Source organism: Mobula hypostoma, chromosome 3 (genome assembly GCF_963921235.1).
Source record: "Mobula hypostoma chromosome 3, sMobHyp1.1, whole genome shotgun sequence".
NCBI classification, from domain to species: domain Eukaryota; kingdom Metazoa; phylum Chordata; class Chondrichthyes; order Myliobatiformes; family Myliobatidae; genus Mobula; species Mobula hypostoma.
In genome coordinates this window covers 35,714,654-35,739,077 of record NC_086099.1, presented here as the reverse complement: position 1 = coordinate 35,739,077, position 24,424 = coordinate 35,714,654, and the positions used below count along the sequence as shown (strand labels likewise).

General features: G+C 42.9%; 1 protein-coding gene across 5 annotated transcripts in view; it reads right to left on the bottom strand.

Moving 5' to 3' along the window:
* The window catches only part of LOC134343935 (protein unc-13 homolog B-like), a 519,229-nt gene that overhangs the window by 91,780 nt on the left and 403,025 nt on the right, over nt 1-24,424 (bottom strand). For all 5 annotated transcript variants that reach the window (XM_063042888.1, XM_063042887.1, XM_063042890.1 and 2 more), the window contains 5 exons: nt 15,060-15,128; nt 12,792-12,881; nt 6,847-6,981; nt 4,850-4,983; nt 197-282 (listed from right to left, as the gene is read on the bottom strand). In XM_063042888.1, coding sequence (XP_062898958.1) covers nt 197-282; nt 4,850-4,983; nt 6,847-6,981; nt 12,792-12,881; nt 15,060-15,128 — 514 coding nt within the window. The remainder of the gene's footprint in view (nt 1-196; nt 283-4,849; nt 4,984-6,846; nt 6,982-12,791; nt 12,882-15,059; nt 15,129-24,424) is intronic.

The window sequence follows — 24,424 nt, the reverse complement described above, 5'->3', positions numbered from 1 at the left end:
ATTCAACCATCCATGTATCAGATATATGAAACTGTTCAAATGGCAAGTAGAGAAGGGCAATAAATACTTGTGACACCTACTGTATATTTCATGAATAAATAATAAGTTCAATATAGTTATCTCAAAATCTGGATAATGTCTGAAAAGCACCTGTAACTGTATCATTGTGCCAAGTGTTTTTGAGTTTAACACATACCTTCCATGGCATATTTCATATCCTGTGCAAATAAGTTCCACATGACTTCTGCACTTATCTTGCCTACATTAAGCTCTTGGGGAAATCTAAAATCAAGAAAAATTGGTGTTAAAGTTAGTCAGGGGAAGAAAACAGATATATAGCCAAAACATCTATTATATGCAACAAGTCTGATTTTTATGAACTATTATCAGTGAAGCTGCTGAATGGATGGCACCATTATCACTCTGCTGGTTCCCCAATATAATTTAGTGAAGGCAATCTTCCACTTCCATCCCTAGAAGCATCAAAAATAAATCAGATAGCACCAAGGTTAACAAAAAGACACCTAGTGAAGTAATGTTGAAGAGGATTCACATTTGCTTTGTAAGAAATGCAAAAACAAGGCAGAAATCTCAATTTTACCGAGATGATTCTGTGAAGTATTTGCAACCCAGAGTAATTTGTTTGTTTGAACTCAGAATGCAGAGAAATTTGTTTGCTTGAACTAAGAACTTCATCATCCCTCCTAATCTCTCCATCTTCATGCAATCTGCAATTCTCTCTCGATCTCTGCAGTCTCCTGCCATCCTCTACCTTCCTCCTCTGACATCACCAACCCCTTCAATGTCTCTCTTCATGGCACCCAATACCTTGCAGCTTTTGCACTGTTCGAACAACAGGGAATACTGAATATCACACAATAGGACAGGCCCTTCACCCAGGATTTCTTTGACAAACATGATACCAAATTAAAGTAACCCTTTCTCTCTGCACTTGATCCATCTCTCTCTATTCCTTACATATTCATGTGTCTATCTAAGAGGGTCTTGAACGTCACTATACTAACTGCATCCACCAACAACCATAGTAATGCACTCACCACACTCTGTGTTAAAAAAAACTTACCCCACACATCCCCTTTAAACTTTCTCCCTCTCAACTTAAAGGTTTGTCCTCAAGTATTCAACATTTCCCAAAAAATTCTGGCTACCTAACCTATCTCTCTCATTTTATAAACATCTATCAGGTCTCCACTCTGCTTCCAATGCTCTAGAGAAAGCAATCTAAATGTAGTGTATATAGATTTCAGAAGGGCATTTGACAAGGTACCCCAAGCAAGGCTTATTGAGAAAGTAAGGAGGCATGGGATCCAAAGGGACATTGCTTTGTGGATCCAGAACTGGCTTGCCCACAGAAGGCAAACAGTGGTTGTAGACGGGTCATATTCTGCATGGAGGTCGGTGACCAGTGGTGTGCCTCAGGGATCTGTTCTGAGACCCCTAGTCTATATTATTTTTATAAATGACCTGGATGAGGAAGTGGAGGGATGGGTTAGTAAATTTTCTGATGACACAAAGGTTGGAGGTGTTGTGGATAGTGTGGAGGGCTGTCAGAGGTTACAGTGAGACATTGATAGGACACAAAACTGGGCTGAGAAGTGGCAGACGGAGTTCAACCCAGATGAGTGTGAGGTGGTTCATTTTGGCAGGTCAACTATGATGGCAGAATATAGTATTAATGGTAAGACTCTTGGCAGTGTGAAGGGTCAAAGGGATCTTGGGGTTCGAGTCTATAGGACACTCAAAGCTGTTATGCAGGTTCACTCTGTGGTTAAGAAGGCATACAGTGCATTGGCCTTTATCATTCATAGGATTCAGTTTAGGAGCCGAGAGGTAATGCTGTAGCTATATAGTACCCTGGTCAGACCCCTCTTGGAGTACTGTGTTCAGTTCTGGAGGCTTTACAGGACTCATTACAGGAAGGCTTTGGAAACCATAGAAATGGTACAGAGGAGATTTACAAGGATGTTGTCTGGATTGGGGAGCATGCCTTATGAGAATAGGTTGAGTGAACTTGGTCTTTTCTCCTTGGAGCGACAGAGGATGAAAGGTGATCTGTTAGAGGTGTTTCAGATGATGAAAGGCATTGATCATGTGGATAGTCAGAGGGTTTTTCCCAAGGCTGAAATGGCTAGCAAGAGAGGGCATAGTTTTAAGGTGCTTGGAAGTAGGTACAGAGGAGATGTCAGGGGTAGGTTTTTTTTTACACAGAGAGTGGTGAGTGTGTGGAATGGGCTGACGGTGACGGTAGTAGAGGCAGATACCATAGGGTCTTTTAAGAGACTCCTGGATAGGTACATGGAGCTCGGAAAAATAGAGGGCTATGGGTACTCCTAGGTAACTTCTAAGGTAAGGATATGTTCGGCACAGCTTTGTGGCCCGAAGGGCTTGTATTGTGCTGTAGGTTTTCTATGTTTCTATATTTAAATCAGTCCAACCTCCTCTTATAGTTCATATCCTTTAATCCAGGCAGCATCCTGATAATGTAAGTGTGTGCCCTCTCCTATGCCCTCTCCAAATACTCTGCATCCATCTTATGATACTTATTCCAAGTGCAGCCTATCCACAGTTTTATACAATTGCATCATGACTTCCTGGATTTTATATCCTTGGCCCTAGCAATGATGCAAGCATGCCATTTGTCTTTGTTACAACCCAATTGGAGTATTACATGGAGTTCTGGTTACCCCTTTACAAGAAGGACCTGGAGGATTTTAGAGGGCGTAGAAGAGGGCACAAGCTTACCTCACCAGGATGCTGCTTCAGGGAAGTACTAGACTCCCTTCCCCCCCAAGAATCCCTCTGTGGATCAATGCTGTTAAAGTCCTTTCATTTACTGTATACTTTTTCCTTACATTTGATGCCTCAAACCGCAACACTTAACACTTACCCAGATTAAAGTCCACCAGCCATCCCTCTGCTCATAATTGTAAATGATTTTACTATATCCTTTTACACCTTCTTTGTTGTTCACAACTTCCTGAATTTTTGTGTTGTCAGCAATCTTATTAACCAACCTATTTACATTTTCATCCAAGTCATTTATAAATATCGCAGTAATGGAGCTCCTAGCATCAATCCCTTGAGAACATCATCTGTAACAGACCACCGGCCATAATAATATCCTTTCATCACGACCCTTTGTCTTCAGTGTGGAAGCCAATTCTGAATCTAAACTATCAAGTCACTGCGGATTCCACAAATCTTAATCTTCCTGATCAACCTACCATGAAGGGCCTTGTCACTAAATTCCATGTCAACAACAACCCCTGCCATACCCTCCTCAGAAAAACTCGATCAAGTCTGTAAGACATTATCTGCCCCACACAAAGTTATGCTGACTGTCCCTAAGTAGCCCACATTCTTCCTGTTGGTAGACTCGTTCATTTCAGACTCAGCGATCAGCCTAGATGAGTACATCACCACTGTCATGGACATTATTAGCAAGTATGTGAGGACTGTGTACTAAAGAGGATAATCGGAGTGCTCCCAAACTGGAAACTAAGGGTAAACTAGGAGATCCACTCCTTAGCGAAGTCTAAGACTGCAACATTCAAGCCTGACATTTGCAAGAAATCCAGATTATGATTTCAGTAAGCTATCAGGGAAGCCAAGAAAAAATACCAGTCCAATATCGGGACCCAGACCAGCCGTCTGTTGCAGTGGGATTTACATGTTATAACAGGCTACATAACAAAGTCAGGCAGCATCCATGACAGCAGCCCAGCCCTTCCTGATGACTTAACTCAATCTATACATGCTTTGAACAGAAGGATATTGGAATGTCACCACCCACCCTGACAGCCTCCTACTATTATGGGCATCAGATCAGTCTTCTGGAGAGTGAACCTGTAGAAAGCACCTGGCTCAGATGGTGACCCTTATCACATCATTAGATCCTGTACACATCAGCTGGTGGGAATATTTGCAGACATTTTTAAGCTCTCCCTGCTTCAATTTGTTTCCCACAATCCACGTTATTATGACTTGTACCTTATGGTCTACCAGTACTGCGATTTCTCTGCAAACGTAACACCTTATTCTGCACTCTTTTTTGCTTTCCTTCATACTACCTCAATGCACTGTTGTAATAAATTGAGCTGCATGAACAGCATGCAGAACAAGTTTCACACGTCAGTGAACTCAGTGGGTCAAGCAGCATTTTTGGAGACAGCTGTAATGACTCTTGATACAAGGTCTAGAAATATCGACACACAACCATTGCCTCTTGAAGCACTGAGATCCTCTTGAATTCTGTTTTCCACTCTTTCAGTTTCCAGACACTGCAGTCTCTTGTCTTCTTCCCAAATTTACAGCCCCTTAATTTTTATCAATCATTCAGCTTTCTCACTTATTCATTCTTTCATTCGTGTTATTGTATCATATCAGTTACTTTAATGGACTAATAATCCAGAGTCAGAACATTAGCAGTTATGTATTCAAATCAAACCACGGTAAATTGATGAAATAAATCTTAAATAATAAAAAGAAACTTGAATAAAGGCAGCCACAATGCACCTACTGTTACAAATCTCAACTATTCATTCGTGTTCTCCTTGCACACTTTCCATCCATGCTGGGTTAAGCATCGAGCTAGCAACTTGGCCTTGTAAAAACAGACAAAATTGCTGAAGAAACAGAAAGGTTGCTGCCCGATGCACCACAAGGCACGGAGAGGAACAAAAAACTGCTTAAATTCAATGAAGACCCCAAACTAATCTCATTTTTCATGCATTGTTCAATCTGTAAATATTGCCTTTTCACAACAGTTTAGAAAAAGTAACTGCTTTTATTGTACCGTACATTAACTATTATAGTCAGCCCTACTTACTGATTAAGTACTGGAGTGTATGAATTCTTGTCCTCTTCAATAATGGAGACTATTAGAGTGATGAGCTTTGGCCAGAAATCCAAATTTTTAATACTTGGTCCCTGTTCCTCAGGAGGTAGATCTTGCTTTTTGTTCTGTAAAAAAGATATAAATATAATTTGAAACATTGAATATCATGTTATATGGAGTAAAAGAAACATTTAACTCTATGACAGTTTCTGACATTTTTGTATTTACTGGGTAGATCCTGCTATTAAGTCTATGGGTAGGAAAAGGAGCCAGTAAATAATCTTGTTTCCTGTTATAACTTCCAAGCTATGGAGAGAGACACTATGGCTAACAAATTCTTCACCGATTGTTCTTGAATCACTGCTACATCTCCCATCTGCTTTGCCATCTGCTTTGCAAAATGAAGTAAAGATTTTTTTATCTGCTTGCTTAGCAGCTGTATATTTTAAGTTTCCCAAAATTGCCTTCACAGTTACAATGTACAGCAGCACAGTTTTCCCTAGCAGGAAAGTCACAAATGAGGAAAAATAGCTACAAAATAAGAGGGTTGGATATTTAAATTTCTTCCCTCAAGAGGGTAGTGAATCTCTAGAATTCTCTGCCCCTGAGGGTGGTGGAGGACAGCAGATCATTAGATATATTTAAAGTGAAAGTAGATAAATATTTGAAAGAAGGTGGAGCTTTCTGGCACCTAATGGCACCCAACGGCGACTCCTTTGCCTGCATCTTTGGAAACAGCCCTATTTACATCTTTAATATCTCTATTTTTCCCTTTCAGGGTTCTTTTGAAGACCCTGACTTGGAGTTATACGCTGACTACGGTTCTTTGCAGGAATGGGACCTGCTCTCGGGGTTTCACAACTGGCCATTGTTTGGCACGCCAAGGGCTCAGCCTAAGAGCTCTGCTTGCCTTCGGAGGACCGAGTTTTCGTGGCTCTGGAGACGAGGGGATCGGAGGTCGGTATCCGAGCAGAAGACCGGTGTGTCGTGGGAGATGGAAGACCAAAGACTGTGTGCCCAGAGACCCGAGATCTTTGGGCACAGAGCTCAAAAAAACCGATGCAATAGACTTTTAACATCATAAACCAGTGAGTTGTTTGTTATGTCTCCCCTCTCACTGTGAAACAGAGACATCTCTTTCTCCCTTATCAGAGAGAGAGAGAGAGAGAGAGAGAGAGAGAGCCTGTGATATGTTGAATGCCGGGTAAACAACGTAGTCTTTGGGGTAACGGAGTCTGTGTCTTTGCTGTTGCCTTGCTCACGCTTGAATGCTTGGTGGTGGGTGCCGATGCTTTTTTTGCTGGTGGGGGGAGGCGGGATTGTTGCTCGCTGCCACTTACATGCAGGAGGGAGGGGAGCTGGGGGGGACTCTGGGGTTCTGACATTTAACTGTCATTCATTCTCTGGGGGCAGGTTGCAAAGAAAAAGCATTTCAGGATGTATATTGTATACATTTCTCTGACATTAAATGTACCTTTGAAATCTTTGATTAAGGAGGGACAGACACAGAAAAGAAGTTACGGCCAGCAGAAATTAGCAATAATTACACTGAATGGCAGGACAGCTTGAGAGGTCTGCTGGCTTACTCCTGCTCTTAAAAATATGAGGATAACTTAAAGACTAGCTTTATGCTCACATGCAAATCGAAACATCAAAACATACAGTTTTGCGTCAATAGCCAACAAAATCAGAGAAGGGTGCTGGAGACAGCCCGCAACTGTCACCATACTTCCGGCACCGGCACCAGCATCACGAGCCCACAACTTACTAATCCTAACCATGCATCTTTGGAATGTGGGAGGAAACTAGAGCTCCTAGAGGAAACCCAGGCGATCATGGGGAGAACAAACAAGCTGTTTAAAGGAATCAAATGATGTACGTTCTGACTGGTGATTGCACCAACCACTACGGTGCTGTCCTGCCCTTTTTGTGTTCCTGGTGTTCTCTATTCCATGCACAGAGATTAGAATTGTTAATTTATCACTTACTGGATCAGTCTGATATTCACGACTATACAATTCATGGCAGTTGTTGAAAATGTATTCATAAGTGGAATTGAGGCAAGCTTTGACACAGTCCTTCACCACTTGACTAGCACGAGGAGGGCTCTGCAATTCCTGCACCTAAACACAAGTAATTACAAATATATTCAATAATTTTACAACATTCAAACAAATTTAGATGATATAGCAAAGTTAAATGGTTAAGTGTTATTTAGTATTTTAATTATAAAGTCTATAGGAATTTTATCCTGAATTATAACTCAAAAAGCTGCAAGATTCTCTGAAAACTGCGCTGAACACGATTGTGGCTGTGCTAATATAATCATACTAAAGTCAAAATTGTATCATGGCAATAAAAAAAAACAATTGAGTTCATCTTACAGAGGAGCAGGAGACAAAAGATTCACCATCATACCATCCAAAAAGCCAACAGTCCTGATGTATTGTCAGCTATTAATGCACAGAGTGTTATCTGCAGTCCTCCAGACTACATAACAAATCCAGCACAGGGCAGAAAGAAAGAACCTCAGTTAAACACACTCGTGTATCTGTGCACTTTAGTTGTTAACCAATTACAAATAAGCGAAAATCAACAGATGCTTGAAATCCGAGCAACACACACAAAATGCTGGAGAAACGCAGCAGGCCAGGCAGCGTCTATGGAAAAGAATTTTGGCCCGAAATGTCGACTGTACTCTTTTCCATAGATGCTGCCCGGCCTGCTGAGTTCTTCCAGCATTTTGTATGTGTTTACTGTAATCGTTAGAATCCTTTGTGCAATTATGTAAAATCCACATCGTGTTGAGGAACAAAGGGTGAGATGTGGATCATAATTTGGCTCCACAGCAGGAGGAGGAACAGAAGAAAAAGGTATGTTTAAAGTAATTCAAGATTGTTTAATGTTATTTCTAGTACACAAGTATAAAGGAGAACAAAATAATTGTTACCACGAATCTGACGCAGCACAAAAAAAATGGACACAATAACAAAAAATACAATTACTAAAAATATGTAAGGTAGTTTATATACAGAGATTGATTTATGTCCATAAGGTGATGCTAGGCATGGGAGTGTCTGTAAATAAGGTGACCATGATAAGAAATATTAAAATAGTGGTGGATGGGGGGTGTGAAGGGGAGGGTTAATAGGTGGAGGTGTACATCAGCCTTACCGCTTGGGGAAAGTAACTGTTTTCGAGTCTGGTAGTCCTGGGATGGATGCTACATAGCGTCCTCCCTGGTGGGTGTGCAACCAGCAGGGTGGGTGGAATCCTTTGTGATGTTCCTGGCCCTTTCCCGGCACATTTTGTATTTATGTCCTTGATAATGGGAGGCTGCTGCCGGTGGCGTGCTGGGCAGTTTTGACTACCTGGTCCGCCACAGTGCAGCTTCTGTACCGTGCAGTGATGCCGATTGTTTGAATGCCCTCTTCTGCGTATCTGTAGAATAGCCTGAGGACACACGTGCACAGTCAGCCTCCTCAGAAAGTGAGGCATTGCTGAGATTTCCTGGTAGGGGAGAATGTGTTCTGGGACCTTGACAGGTTGTGCGAGAAGTTTACTCCCAGGAGACTGACACTGCTCACAGTTTCCACTAATGTGCCGCAAAGTGGGGTGTGAATGGTGCAAGCTCTCCTGAAGTCAATAACCGTTTCCTGTGTCTTGTTGACACCGAGCAAGAGGTTATTTGCCTGGTACCAGGCCTCAAGCTCTTCTACCTCCTCTCTATAGGCCGCCTCACTGTTGTTGGTGATGAGCCCCACCACTATCAGGTCATTAATGAACTTGATGATGTGATTCTCGGGTACTTGGTCGAACAGTCATGTTGAAGAGAGAATATAGAAATAGGCTCAGCACAGAGCCCTGGAGGGGGGAACCTGACATAAGTATCCTTATTTTCTACGTGTGTCAGGGCAAGGTGCACAACAGATGGCATCTGTCACAGAGCACTTCTGTAGATAAACATATCGGTGAGTGTCCAGTGTGGCAGGAATAGAGTTTTTGATTCAATGCACTTCATGATGAAGTGTCACCCGAGTGCCACCGGGCAGTAGTCATTTAGTTCTGAAGGTGTAGATGTTCTTTGGTACAAGGATAATGGTGTCTAATTTTAAGTACAAGAGAACAGCAGCCTGGATGAGTGAAATAAGGTGTCCACCAACCCTTGTTAATGTACACACAGAAACCATCTCCTTTGGATTTCCCCAACAGGAAGTTTCTGTCTGGGCAGAACAGAGTCATACTGGTGAGTTGAAACGGCCAGCCAGGGTGTTTTGTTATTTGGCCATACTTTGGTGAAAAACAGAATGCACCGGAATGTTCTTTCTGTGTGTTCATTCTCAGTCTCAATGAGTCCATTTTATTCTAGTGAACAGACATTGACCAGGAAAAATGATGGTACCGCTGGTCAGGTCAGGTTAGTACCCTGGCTCTCCTGCAATGTTTCTGATTCCTCTCACTCCATCTGCATCTGCCATTTCCTCGCTGAACCGCCCAGGCCAGATTGCTCAACCTGGAGTCCATAGAGTCCCTAATCTATTGAGAACTGCTGTTAACTGTGCTGCCAGCAGTTTAGAAGTAATTTTGTCTAGGAGTTCAGTGGCACCGTGTTTGTGAAGCTTTGGCTGACTGAAATCTCTGACTAGAAACTTCAAAATGCTGTCTAAGAATTTAAAATTTGCATCATTATTGGGAGCCAGAGAAGCCGCCTCCTCTCAGTGTGCCATCATATTTTTTGGTGAAACAATGCCATTATCATGGGCATGTTGTTTTAGCCGGGGGTGGTAATTGAGGACAAGCTCCCACTACCTAATAAATGTTCCCAATGGTGTGTGCCAGAAATAGCCCCTGAAAACTATGTCCAGCTCCTGGCCTACATGTGTGGCTTGGCTACTAAGACTGGGAGAACCATTTCTACTGACAGGAAAGGGGGCAAAGGCGGGTTACTGGCACTTAAAACCAGCCGCTTCAGGCAGAAGGAGCTTGTCAATCATGGTTGACTGCTCATCTCATCTACGAGAAGGAAAACTCTGATCTCAAACCCCTGCTACCTTGTGGCTATAGCCACTCATGGGGAAGGCTTCAGGAGTAAACCCAGAGGGAAAAATCCAGAGCTGGAGTCCCTAAGGCAGTTCTATATTGAGTTCAATGCGACTCCTGCGACGCACGTGGTACCAAGCTGTATCAGTCTCTGCCGTTCCCTTGGGTTCATCAGATGCCTGGAGAGGGTGAGCCTGCTAAATGAGCAACAACTTGCTGTCTATATCGTACTACCCAGGCTTATGTATCTAGACAGCAAGGACACAATATCCATTGTCAACTCTGACCGACAGAGGCCGCAGACAGAAGCAATAACAATTTACGAAGTGGATGTGTTAGGACACCATTTGTTCCAGTGTGACTACCTGCTGATCAATAAAATTATGGGTGATCTATTATCCCAACTTGACTTCACTGTTTTAAACCTGTATCCCTCAATTTCCCTAATATCTAAATGTTCATCAATCACTATTTTGAATATGCTAAGCAAATATGCCTTCAGAGCCCTTATCTCTTAATTAAAAAGACAACATCTTAATTTTATGCCCCATTAAGGAAAACCCAATGACCTCTAACTCAGACCTCCTTGATCATTCCTAACCCCTGCTGCACCAGCTGCTGCTGCTCCTGATCCTCTGAATCTTCACCCATCACAAACGCATAGCCACTCCTTCAATGGCTGACTTACTGCACCCATTCATTCCCAGGTCCTCTAGTGGCCAATCCAAACCAACTCCATACATCACCACCATCAAGTGACTGACTCCAACCCTTTCCAGAAACCCCCACCCCACCTCATTCTCCAGCTGCCCTCAGTTTGACAAGGTGCATTTCCCTTTCCAAACTTCGTAGAAGGTGAAGGAATAAATGTCATGCCAATTCAGTGAAAGGCTTGAGATGGAACAGTGCAATTCCTCGACCAATTGGCTGCTAATCTAAGTAAAACAACATATTGTAAATAGCTCATGGTGAGTTAGACGAAAAGTGAAATTAGTGAGGAGAGAAGAATGAGAAAAATTTGAGATAAAGAGAGGAGCTAGAGATAAGGGGGAGTAAAGTTGAAAGGAAAAGTGGGTAAGAGGAAAGAGAAAGATGGAGGGAAAAGGGGAAAGGACTGAAAAGGGAAGATGAATCAACAGGAGAAGAGTGAAGGGACGGGGGTGAGAGACGAGTGAGGATGAAAGGTGAAAGAGTAGGGAGCAAGTCACTGGAGATGGAATTGATTTATCTTTGTCACATATACTGAGGTACAGTGAAAACCTTGTCTTGCATACTGTTCATACACATCAATTCATAACACAGTGCACCAAAGGTAGCACAAGGTAAAATAACAACAAAATGCAGAATGAAATGTAACAGCTGAAGAGAAAGTGCAGTGCAGGTGAACTATAAAGTGTGAAGATAAGAAAGGAGGCAGGGAAATAAATTTTTTAAAGTGAAAGTAGAGGATAAAAAAAAGCGGCAGCACAGGGGGAGATAAAGGAGTCATTATTGAAACAAATTAATACTCAACAGTAAAATTACAGGATCGACTCCAGTTTGATTTTTAGGTTGTGGTAGAGTGCATCTTTAAAACTCAGCTGGGCCGTAGGCATCTTTGCCAAACATCCCAGGAAGTCTTTCTCTGAATATTTTATAGTAAGTTTAATTAAAATAGGTAAGTGTGCTAAGCTTACTTTGGCATCCATGACCACAGAAAACAAAGGAGCAGTCACGAAAGTGAAAGTGAGAAGCAAAACAGTAACATGTACAGTTAGCAGCAGAGAACAAGAGGGGAAAATTAGCTAAGACCAACGGTAGCCTGGAATAATGCTGCATCTGAGGTCTCAGATGCTACAGCAGTGTCAGACTGCTCTGACATTAGCCAGGAATATGAGCAATTAACCAGGAATATGAGGAGCCAAGCTGACACTTAAGTGCAAGCACCGTGGATGAGGAAGGAAGCCACAGTGAACAGCCGATTCACGGAATACTCTGCCTCTCTGAAGTAGAATTATGATGGTTGTAATACAGTAAACAGACAGGCTACACAACACAAGCTCAGCAGCAATGTGGAAAAGTAAAGCTACAACAGATATAACCAATGGACCATTTTAATATTTTTATTTTAGGTCAGAAGTTTGGGGAGTGAGAGGCAAATTGATAGGTGACAAAAACTGCAGGTGAAGCCTAGAAGAGGGGCAAAAAATGGTTCACAAGCATATATAATCTGACTCTCATTTCCCTTATTTCTCTACTTGAAGTAGCAGCACTTTGTGCAGCCTCTCCGGTGAAATGATATCATATTTTTTAAATAGGGTACCATGCACAATCCTGATTTGATGGAGACAGCCATGAGAAGCATGGAGGAACATCTGGAGAAACTTCTAAAATGCTCGGTTTGCTGCTGCTGCTACTGTGTGATCGAGAATCTCCGGACGGGAGGCCCCAAATCCTCGGCTTTGCCTGCTGCTGGCAGCCAGGGTTGGGGTCGAAGCGCTCAGCAGAGGTGGTGCTCGGTGCTTGGTGTCGGAGAGCTGGTCGGAGGCTCGAAGTTTTCCGACGACTCAGAGTCGGACTGTGGTCGGACATGGCAGGGAGAGTTTTCTTCCTTCTCCCGTCTGTGTGACATGTGGGACTTTTGAGAGACTTTGAACTGTTTTTTTACCGTGCCCATGGCCTGTTGTTCATCAAGTTACGGTATTGCTTGCACTGTTGTAACTATATGTTATAATTATGTGGTTTTCGTCAGTTTTTCAGTCTTGGTCTGTCCTGTGTTTCTGTGATATCACACCGGAGGAATATTGTATCATTTCTTAATGCATGCATTACTAAATGACAATAAAAGAGGACTACGTGTCCTCATAATCTAATCATTCTTTACAGCAGCTGAGAAAGGGAGTAAAACAATTACCTTCATTCTGAAGAAGGTTATACTAGTCAGCAGATCAACTGTGGACTTCAGATCTTGCAACCGTTCAGGGCTACTTGCAGGAAAATTATTCTATCAAATAAAACAATATTTCAAATTCTCTGATTCACTATTTTCCATCAATATCAGATGGAGATAAAACATGAATATAACTTTTCACTTCTTTAAGTAATTATTACATTTTTAAGTAATTTAACACAACTTTGAGCATTTTAGCAGATAAGCTGCAGTATAACTCATTCTACCACTTTTTAGCATTTGAACAAGATTTCATCTTCTGTAAGCATCAATTGGATAGACATATCATGTCAGCATTAAGCATTCTCTGGGATTAAATACAGAATAGAAAATAAATCCATCTGGATTGCCTAATAATTAGTTTGAGATGAAAATACAATAGGGTACTGACGCAAAATGTTTAAAGCTTCCTAGCCGCTTTTTGACTTTTTTAAAATGTATACTAAAAAGAAACTGTGACTACTACAGTAATTTGAATTTGTTCTGAGTTCAGATGAGGAGAGGTGTGTCAGTTCTTGGCCCATTTTTTCTTGCTTGCCCTTCTTCCTATTGCTTTCCCAGATTGCTTGGAGAAACCTGGCAACAAACTTTGGTAATGACAGTAATAGCTACAACAGCTCCTAATGTTCATTTCAACAACTTATGCCTTTTCACCAGGGAGGCTCTTGTGTCCCTTTAAGTACCCAACTGTTTCTTCAGATGCTAGCACACATTGCAACAACAGGACTACTCATTACCAATGGGGTGGGTTGGGGTTCCTGCTCAGAGCCTGAAATATTTTTTTCCTGACAAATTAAACTTTCTCTAAACTAGAAACTGCGGTGAATGGAGCTGGGAAGTCTCCAGACAGAATGAATTATTCTGATATCATAACTTCAAGCTGATAGGCCTTGACAATGGCAAAGCAATTTCAGTATGCAAAAAAAAACAAATGGCTGTTCCTCACATAGCTGGTTTAGGATCTATATGGCAGTAACTCAGAATAGTTTTGAATATTTATTAATAAATACATTTGTACAATTTTCAACAGAACAAAATTCTAACCATCAAAATATATTTTCAACAATTGACAATTTATCTGGAATATTAAAAGCTCGCTTTCCTTTCACAAATACAGAAAAACTCTGATAATGCAGGGTGTTTGGAAATCTCCATTTTACCAGGTTTTGTTTCTAATGTGTCCTTTAAATTCAAGAGAGCTTAGTGCTCCTTTTATTATACACCAGTGTATATTTCCCACACTCCCTTTAAGCTTTCCTGAATAAACTAACTTCACCTAACATGCACTAATTAGATTCTGTTCCCCAACAATCCTTTAAAATTAATGAAATTCTATTTCCCATGCTCCTTTTAAACTCACCAGGACAATGTTTCCCGTTCTCTCTTTAAAATTATGGAGCTCCACTTCCCACACTCCCCTTAAACAGAATAGGTCTTAGTTACCTGCATTCTCTTGGAACTCACTCAGTTCACTGGAAGATCTACTATATTATTGGGTAACATCCAACAAATGATAAATAAACCCTGTTGAGGTATTAATAGGAAAAATATCCAGTTGTCTAGAAAATCCCTAGTCCAGTATGTCCATATATTCAGGGTGCCAGAATGCCAGAGTTTTACTGTGGTAGTTTTGAATTTTGACCTATCACAACACACCACGTTTCTCAGAAATTGAGAAAAGTAAGTTAATTATATGTAACTTTACCTATTTTCCAAAACTGTTAATGATGCATATGTTAATAATGTCTTTTGAAGTCTACTTATTTTACATTTAACAATATATTGGCATTTAATCCACCTCCTGTCAACTAGAAGAAAATAATTGCATGGTAAATAAATTTTTTGAACATGATATTGTGAAATATAGGTATCGATTAATTTGCATGGGGAAGGGGAATATATACTAATCATTGAAGTACAAGTAAGTCACCAAAGGGTTTGAAGGGCATCACATTTAATAATGGAAGAACTGGAGTAGCTCAAAAATGTCAGCTAACCTATAATAGAACCTTGACTCGACTTTTACAATTAATTGAAAGCTGCATCATCTGTTCAACATTAATAGTATGATAGCATAGGAAGTGATAGTATACAGCAAAAATGATGTCACATTGCTCACTGAGACTTTGGCACAATCTAGAGTTCAAACCAAGAAATAGAATTATTTAAAAAGTATTAGGTAGCAGTTTACAGTATTACAGTAAATAGGTAGTTAAGACAATTTTCACTCACCCTATACATGGAAAGGTCAATACGAAGTGAATTGTGCAGTTGATCAAGCAGTTTCACAAACCTCTCTTTCTAAATTATTAAAATAAAAGAAAACTGAATTTCAATGTAAAAATTTCTCAGTAAACATCTCCGACTTCGTAAGAGACTACATTAAGAATTCTCTAGCTCTTAATCAGCATTATATTCGAAAATCCATTGTTTTATTCATATTTAGGCCATAAGATATACAAGCAGTTTAGGCAATGCAGTATATCAATCTGCTCGTTCATATAATCACAGCTGATTTATTATCCCTCTCAACCCCATTCTCCTGCCTTCTCCCCGTAAACTTTGAAGCCCTTGCTAATCAAGAACCTTTCAACTGCCACTTTAAATACCCAATGGCTTGGCCTCCACACCATCAGAAGCAATGAATTCTACAGTTTCTCCATCCTCAGGCTAAAGATATTCCTCCTCTCCTCTATTCTAAAGGGGCACTGTTCTATTCTGAGACTGTGCCCTCTAGTCCGAGACCCTTCATCCACCATTGGAAATGTCCTCTGCTTACCCATTCTATCTAGGCCTTTCAATATTCAACACACTTCAGTAAGATTTTCCCTCATTCTTCTAAACTCCAGCAAGTACAGGCCAAAAGCCATCTAATGCTTCTCATGTTAACAATTTCACTTCTGGGATCATTCTCATCTGGACCCTCTCTAAACCCAGCATATCCTTTCTAAGATACAAGGTCCACAACTGTTCAACAGACTCCAAATGTGATCTGACCCATGACCTATAAAACCAGGCCATTACATCCTTACTTTTATATCTTAGACCTCTTGAAATGAATGTGAACATTAACAATGCCTTCCTTACTATCAATTCAATTTGCCAGTTAACTTCTAGGGAAACTTGTACAAAGACCTCCCAGGTCTCTTTGCACTTCCAACCTCTGAAATTGCTGCCCATTTAGAAAATAGGCTATGTCTCTATTCTTACTACTGAAGTGCATGACCATGCACTTCCCTACACTGTATCCTATCTGCCACTTCTTTACCCAATCTGTCCAAGTCCTTCTACAGAGTTCCCGCTTCCTCAACATCATTCACCCCTCCAACTATCTTTGCATCATCTGCAAACTTGGCCACAAAGCCATCAATTCCATCATCCAGATTATTAACAGATAATGTGTAAAGGAGTGGTCCCTACATTGACCCCTGTGGAACACTACTAGTCATGGCCAGCTTAATAGAAAAGGCATCTTTTATTCCCAGTCCTTGCATTCTGCCAGTCAGCCACTTGGTGGTACCTTGTTCTGCCATCTTAATGAATGCTTTTCACTTTCTTTGAATTGGTTTCTCATCTGCTTTGAGCAATAACTACATTCCAGGCCTTCTAAGCAACAAAATACTTATTATCTAAAGATTTCAATAATTATTTGGAAGATATCTAGCACAATGTGAAATATCCCGGTTTATTAACATAATGCAGCTCCTCCCAGGCTACAGCAGGGTTCCATTCCTGTGAACAGGTCATAGCCTGTACAACATCGGTTACAGCAGGTTTGCTAAAGCTCTTGGGAAGGGTTTAAACTAATTTGGCAGGAGGATGGGAACCAGCGTGATAGGGCTGAGGACAGGGATGTTCAAAGTTCAAAGTAAGTGTATTATTAAAGTACATATATGTCACTATGTAGAATCTGAGATTCATTTTCTTGCAGGTATACTTAATAAATCCAAATAGAATAACAACCGTAATAGAATCAGTGAAAGACCGCACCAACTTCGGTGTTCAACAAACTGTACATGAGATGAACAGTCCTCGAGAGTGACTCCATAGGTTTTGGGACATTTCAATGATGGGGGAAATGAAGTTGAATGAAGTCATCCCTTTTAGTTTAAGAGCCTGGTGAATGAACAGTAGTAACTGTTCCTGAACCTGGTGGTGAGAGTCCTGAGGCTCCTGTACCTTCTTCCTGATGGCAGCAGTGAGGAGAGAGTATGCCCTGGGGATAGGGGTTGCTGACGATGGATGCTGCTTTCCTGTGACAATGCTTTTTGAAGATGTGCTCAATCGTGGGGAGGGCTTTACCCATAATGGACTGGGCTGCATACACTAATTTTTGTAGGATTTTCCATTCAAGGGCATTGGTGTTTCCATACCAGGCTGTGTCAATATAATCTCCACCACACGACACTACACTACTGTTGGTATACAAGTAGACTACAAGGAAGGGCTGGTAGGTGAAAGGAAAAAATTGTAGTCAGTGGAGTGAGCTGAAGTGTAACATGGGTGCAAAATCAAAAAGGGTGATGAATACATGACTGTAGGTTTTATATTTGAATGCATACTGTATACAGAATAAAGTAGATGATCTTGTAGCAAGGGTAAAAAGGGAGTTATATACTGGCCTCTGAACAGTAGCCAGGATGTGGGATACAAATTATAACAGGAGATAGAAAAGGAATGTAAAAAAGGCAATGTTACAATAGTCATGGGGGATTTCAATATGCAGGTAGATTGGGAAATCCCAAGAGATGGGACTTGTAGAATGCCTATGAGATGGCTTTTTATAGCAGCTTCTGGTTAATCCCATCTGGGGAAAGGCAATACTATATTAGGTGTTCTGTGATGAACCAGATTTGGAAAGACAAACTAGTAGGGATAACAGCAGAATAGCAATGGTTGGAGTTTCTGGGAGAAATTCAGAAGGCGTAGGATAGATACATACCAAAGATGAAGTAATATTCCAAAAGGAGGTGAGGCAATGTGGCTGACAAGGGAGGTCAAATGCATATAACATAGCAAAAATTGGTGAGAAGTTAGACTCACAACACGCTGGAGGAACTCAGCAGGTCGGGCAACATCCGTGGAAACCATGAGTGACGTTTCGGGCCGGAACCCTTTGTCAGGACTGTAGGGGGAAGGGGCAGAGGCCCTATAAAGAAGGTGGGGGGAGGGTGGGAAGGAGAAGGCTGGTAGGTTTCAGGTGAAAAACCAGTAAGGGGAAAGATAAAGAGGTGGGGGAAGGGAGGCAGGGAGGTGATAGGCAGGAAAGGTAAAGAAAGAATAGGGGAAAACACAATGGGTAGTAGAAAGAGGCGGGACCATGAGGGGTGGTAGGCAGCTGGGGGAGGGGGCAGAGTGATATAGGGATAGGAAAAGGGAGGGGGAGGGAATTACCGGAAGTTGGAGAATTCTATGTTCATACCAAGGGGCTGGAGACTACCTAGACGGTATATGAGGTGTTGCTCCTCCAACCTGAGTTTAGCCTCATCATGGCAGTAGAGGAGGCCATGTATGGACATATCTGAATGGGAGTGGGAAGCAGAGTTGAAGTGGATGGCAACCGGGAGATCCTGTCTGTTTTGGCGGACGGAGCGGAGGTGCTCGACGAAGCGGTCCCCCAATCTGTGTCGGGTTTCACCGATGTAGAGGAGGCCGCACCGGGAGCACCAGATGCAATAGATGACCCCAACAGTCTCACAAGTGAAGTGTTACCTCACCTGAAAGTACTGTTTGGGGCCCTGAATGGTGGCAAGAGAGGAGGTGTAGGGACAGGTGTAGCACTTGTGCTTACAGGGATAAGTGGCAGGTGGGAGATCCGTGGGGAGGGACGTGTGGACCAGGGAGTCGCGGAGGGACCGATCCCTGCGGAAGGCGGAGAGGGCTGGAGAGGGAAAGATGTGCTTAGTGGTGGGGTCCTGTTGAAGGTGGCGGAAGTTGCGGAGGATAATGTGTTGGATCCGGAGGCTAGTGGGGTGGTAGGTGAGGACAAGGGGAACTCTGTCCCTGTTGTGGTGGCAGGAGGATGGGGTGAGAGCCGAAGTGCAGGAAATGGAGGAGATGCGGATGAGGGCATCATTGATGACAGCAGAAGGGAAACCACTTCTGGACATCACTTTGGATGTCCAATCCCTATACACCTCCATTCCCCATGAAGAAGGCCTCAAAGCCCTCCACTACTTTCTGGATAATAGACCTCACCAGTTCCCCACCACCACTACCCTCCTCCGGTTGGTGGAACTGGTTCTCACACTCAATAACTTCTCTTTTGGCTCTTCCCACTTTCTTCAGACCAAGGGTGTAGCTATGGGAACTCGCATGGGCCCTAGCTATGCCTGCCTCTTTGCTGGTTATGTGGGACAGTCTGTGCGCCAAACCTATTCTGGTACTGCTCCCCAACTTTTCCTTCGCTACATTGACGACTACATTGGGCTGCTTCCTGCACCCATGCTGAGCTCGTCAATTTCATTGACTTTACTTCTAACTTGCACCCAGCCCTCAAATTCACTTGGTCTGTCTCGGACACTTTTCTCCCCTTTCTCGATCTCTCGGTCTCCATCTCTGGAGACAGACTGTCCACTGACATCTTCTACAAGCCCACTGACTCGCATAACTACCTCAACTATACCTCTTCCCACCCACCACATGCAAAAATGCCATTCCCTATTCCCAGTTCCTCTGTCTCTGCCGCATCTGCTCCAAGGATGAGGTTTTCCGTTCCGGGACATCTCAAATGTCCTCTTTCTTTAAGGATCGTGGTTTCCCTTCTGCTGTCATCAATGATGCCCTCACCCGCACCTCCTCCATTTCCCGCACCGGCTCTCACCCCATCCTCCCACCACCACAACAGGGACAGAGTTCCCCTTGTCCTCACCTACCACCCCACGAGCCTCCGGATCCAGCACATTATCCTCCTCAACTTCAGCCACCTTTAACAGGACCCCACCACTAAGTCCATCTTTCCCTCTCCAGCCCTCTCCGCCTTCCGCAGGGATTGGTCCCTCTGCGACTCCTTGGTCCACACGTCCCTCCACACTGATCTCCCACCTGGCACTTATCCCTGTAAGCGCAAGTGCTACACCTGTCCCTACACCTCCTCTCTTGCCACCATTCAGTACTTCCAAGTGAGGCAACACTTCACTTGTGAGACTGTTGGGGTCATCTATTGCATCCGGTGCTCCCGGTGCAGCTTCCTCTACATCGGTGAAACCCGACGCAGATTGGGTTACCGCTTCGTCAAGCACCTCCGCTCCGTCCGCCAAAACAGACAGGATCTCCTAGTAGCCACCAACTTCAACTCTGCTTCCCACTCCCATTCAGATATGTCCATACATGGCCTCCTCTACTGCCATGATGAGGCTAAACGCAGGTTGGAGGAGCAACACCTCACATACCGTCTAGGTAGTCTCCAGCCCCTTGGTATGAACATAGAATTCTCCAAACTTCCGGTAATTCCCTCCCCCTCCCTTCCCCTATCCCTATGTCACTCTGCCCCCTCCCCCAGCTGCCCATCACCTCCCTCATGGTCCCGCCTCCTTCTACTACCCATTGTCCTTTCCCCTATTCTTTCTTCACCTTTCCTGCCTATCCCCTCCCCCACCCCTTTATCTTTCCCCTTACTGGTTTTTCACCTTGAACCTACCAGCCTTCTCCTTCCCACCCTCCCCCCACCTTCTTTATAGGGCCTCTGCCTCTTCCCTCTGCAGTCCTGATGAAGGGTTCCGGCCCGAAACGTCGACGCATTGTTTCCATGGATGCTGCCCGACCTGCTGAGTTCCTCCAGTGTGTTGTGAATGTTGCTTTGACCCCAGCATCTGCAGATTATTTTGTGTTGGTGAGAAGTTAGAGGAGTGGAAACGTTTAAAAGCCAACAGGAAACAACTAAAAATGTCATAAGGAGAAAAAAGATGAAACATGAAGGTAAGCTAGCTAATAATATAAAAAAGGATACAAAAAAATTTTTCAGATATATACAAACTAAAAGAGAGGCAACAGTGTATATTGGACTGCTTGAAAATGATGCTGGAGGGGTAGTAACAGGGGACCAAGAAATGGCAGACGAACTTTATGTCGGTCTTCACTGTGGAAGACAAGAGCAGTGTGCCAGAAATTTGAGAGTTGCTATTACTAAGGAGGAGGTGCTTGGGAAGCTTAAAGGTCTGAAGATAGGTAAGTCACCTGGACCAGATAGACTACACTCCAAGATTCTGAAAGAAGTGAGTGGCTGAAGAGATGGTAGGGTCATTAGTAATGATCTTTCAAGAATCAGTAGATTCAGTAAAAACTCTGGAGGACTGGAAAATTGCAAATATCCCTCCAGTCTTTAAGACAGGGAGGCAGGAAAAAGGAAATTATAGGCCAGTTAGCCTGACTTCAGTGGTTGGAAAGACGTTGGAGTTGACTATCAAGGATGAGGTTTCGGAGTACTTGGATACACATGATAAAATAAGCCAAAGTTAGCATGGTTTCCTTCATGGGAAATCTTGCCTGACAGATCTGTTGGAAATCTTTGAGGCAAGTGCTGAAATTACCAGCACCCTGGCGGAGATGTTTAAATCATCCTTAGCAACAAGTGAGGTATCACTATTTAAGAAAAGTTCCAAAAATAAACCAGGAAGTTGTAGGCCGGTGAGCCTGACATCAGTAGTGGCAAAGTTATTGTAAGGTATTCTAAGGGAGCAGATATATGAGTATTTGGATAGACATGGACTGATTAAAGATAGTCAGCATGGCTTCGTGTGTGGTAGGTCGTGTATAAACAATCTTATAGAGTATTTCAAGGAAGTTACCAGGGAAGCTGGGCAGGGCAGTGGATACTCTCTACATAGACTTTAGAAAGGCCTTTGATAAGGTCCTGCATGGGAAGTTGGGCAAGATGGTTCAGTCGCTTGGTATTCAAGATGAGGTGGTAAATTGGATTGGACACTGGGTTTGGGGAAGAAGCCAGAGAGTGGTAGGAGATGGTTGCCTCTCTGACTGCAAGCTTGCCACTAGTGAAGTGTCACAGGGATCGGTACTGGGTCTGTTGTTGCTTGTCATCTATATCAATGATCTGAGTGATAACGTGTTTACCAGATCAGCATATTGACTGATGACACCAAGATTGGGGGTATAATGGACAGCAAGGAAAACTATCATGACTTGAGTGGCATCTGGACCAGCAAGAAAAATGGGTTAAAAATGGTAGATGGAATTTAATGCAGACAAACGTGAGGTATTGCACTTCAACAGGACCAACCAGAGTAGATCTTACAGTGAATGGTAGGGCACAGAGGAGTGGGATTTGGGAATACAGTTCAATTCATTGAAAGTCGTGTCACGGGTTGATAGGATCATAACAAAAGCTTTTGGCACACTGGCCTTCATATATCAAAGCACTGAGTACAGGAGATGGGATATTATGTTGAAGTTGTATAAGACATTGGTGTGGCCTAATTGGAGTACTGTTTGCAGTGTTGGTCATCTGCCTAAAGGAAGGATGTAAATAAGGTTGAAAGAGTACAGAGAAAATTTACAAGGATGTTGCTAAGGTTATATGGAAAGACTGGACAGGTTAGGACTTTATTCCTTGGAACGTAGAAGATTGAGAGGAGAGTTGATAGAGGTACACAAAATGATGAGGGGTATAGATAGGGTAAATGCAAGCAGGCTTTTTCCACTGGGGTTGGGTGGGACTACAACTGGAACTCATGGATTAGGGGCCAAAGGTGAAAAGTTTAAAGGGAACATGAGTGGAATGTCTTCACTCCGAGGGTCGTTAAAGTGTGGAGAGAGATGACGATGCAAGTGGTACAGGTGAGCTCGATTTCAACGATTAAGAGAAGTTTGGATAGGTACATGGATGATAGGAGTATAGGGCACTATAGCCCTAGTGCAAGTCAATGGAAGTAGGCAGTTTAAAAGGCTTGGCACAGACTAGATCGGCTGAAGGGCCTGATTCTGTACTGTACTCTTCTATGACTTTAAATGGCAAGTAGGATAGACAGTCAGTGGACGTTGTTTATTTGAATTTTCAGAAGGCATTTGAAAAGATGCTGCACATGAGGCTGCTTAACAATATAAGGGCCCACAGTATTACAGGAAAGATACTGGCATGAATGGAAGGCTGATTGACAGGAGGCAAAAGTGGGAATAAAGGGGCCTTTCTGGTTGGTTAATAATCAATAGTGGTGTTCCGCAGGGGTCGGTGTTAGTATCACTTCTTTTCATGTTACATAGAAACATAGAAAACATAGAAACATAGAAAATAGGTGCAGGAGTAGGCCATTCGGCCCTTCGAGCCTGCATCGCCATTTATTATGATCATGGCTGATCATCCAACTCAGAACCCAGCCTTCCCTCCATACCCCCTGACCCCTGTAGCCACAAGGGCCATATCTAACTTCCTTTTAAACATAGCTAATGAACTGGCCTCAACAGTTTGCTGTGGCAGAGAATTCCACAGATTCACCACTCTCTGTGTGAAGAAGTTTTTCCTAACCTCGGTCCTAAAAGGCTTCCCCTCTATCCTCAAACTGTGACCCCTCGTTCTAGACCTCCCCAACATCGGGAACAATCTTCCTGCATCTAGCCTGTCCAATCCCTTTAGGATCTTATACGTTTCAATCAGATCCCCCCTCAATCTTCTAAATTCCAACGAGTACAAGCCCAGTTCATCCAGTCTTTCTTCATATGAAAGACCTGCCATCCCAGGAATCAATCTGGTGAACCTTCTTTGTACTCCCTCTATGGCAAAGATGTCTTTCCTCAGATTAGGGGACCAAAACTGCACACAATACTCCAGGTGTGGTCTCACCAAGGCCTTGTACAACTGCAGTAGTACCTCCCTGCTCCTGTACTCGAATCCTCTCGCTATAAATGCCAGCATACCGTTCGCCTTTTTCACCGCCTGCTGTACCTGCATGCCCACTTTCAATGACTGGTGTATAATGACACCCAGGTCTCGTTGCACCTCCCCTTTTCCTAATCGGCCACCATTCAGATAATAATCTGTTTTCCTATTTTTGCCACCAAAGTGGATAACTTCACATTTATCCACATTAAATTGCATCTGCCATGAGTTTGCCCACTCACCCAACCTATCCAAGTCACCCTGCATCCTCTTAGCATCCTCCTCACTGCTAACACTGCCACCCAGCTTCGTGTCATCCGCAAACTTGGAGATGCCGCATTTAATTCCCTCATCCAAGTCATTAATATATATTGTAAACAACTGGGGTCCCAGCACTGAGCCTTGCGGTACCCCACTAGTCACTGCCTGCCATTCTGAAAAGGTCCCGTTTATTCCCACTCTTTGCTTCCTGTCTGCTAACCAATTCTCCACCCACACCAATACCTTACCCCCAATACCGTTATATGACAATGATTTGGATGACAGGATTGATGGCTTTGTGGACAATTTTACAGGCGATACAAAAATAGGTGCAGGGGCAGGTAGTGTTGAGGAAGTAGCGAGTCTACAGAAGGATGTAGACAGATTGGGAGAATGGGAAAAGAAGCGGCAGACAGAATATAGTGTAAGAAAGTGTATGGACATTCATTTTGGTAGAAGGAATAAAGTTGTAGAATATTTTCTAAACGGGATGAAAATTCAAATATCA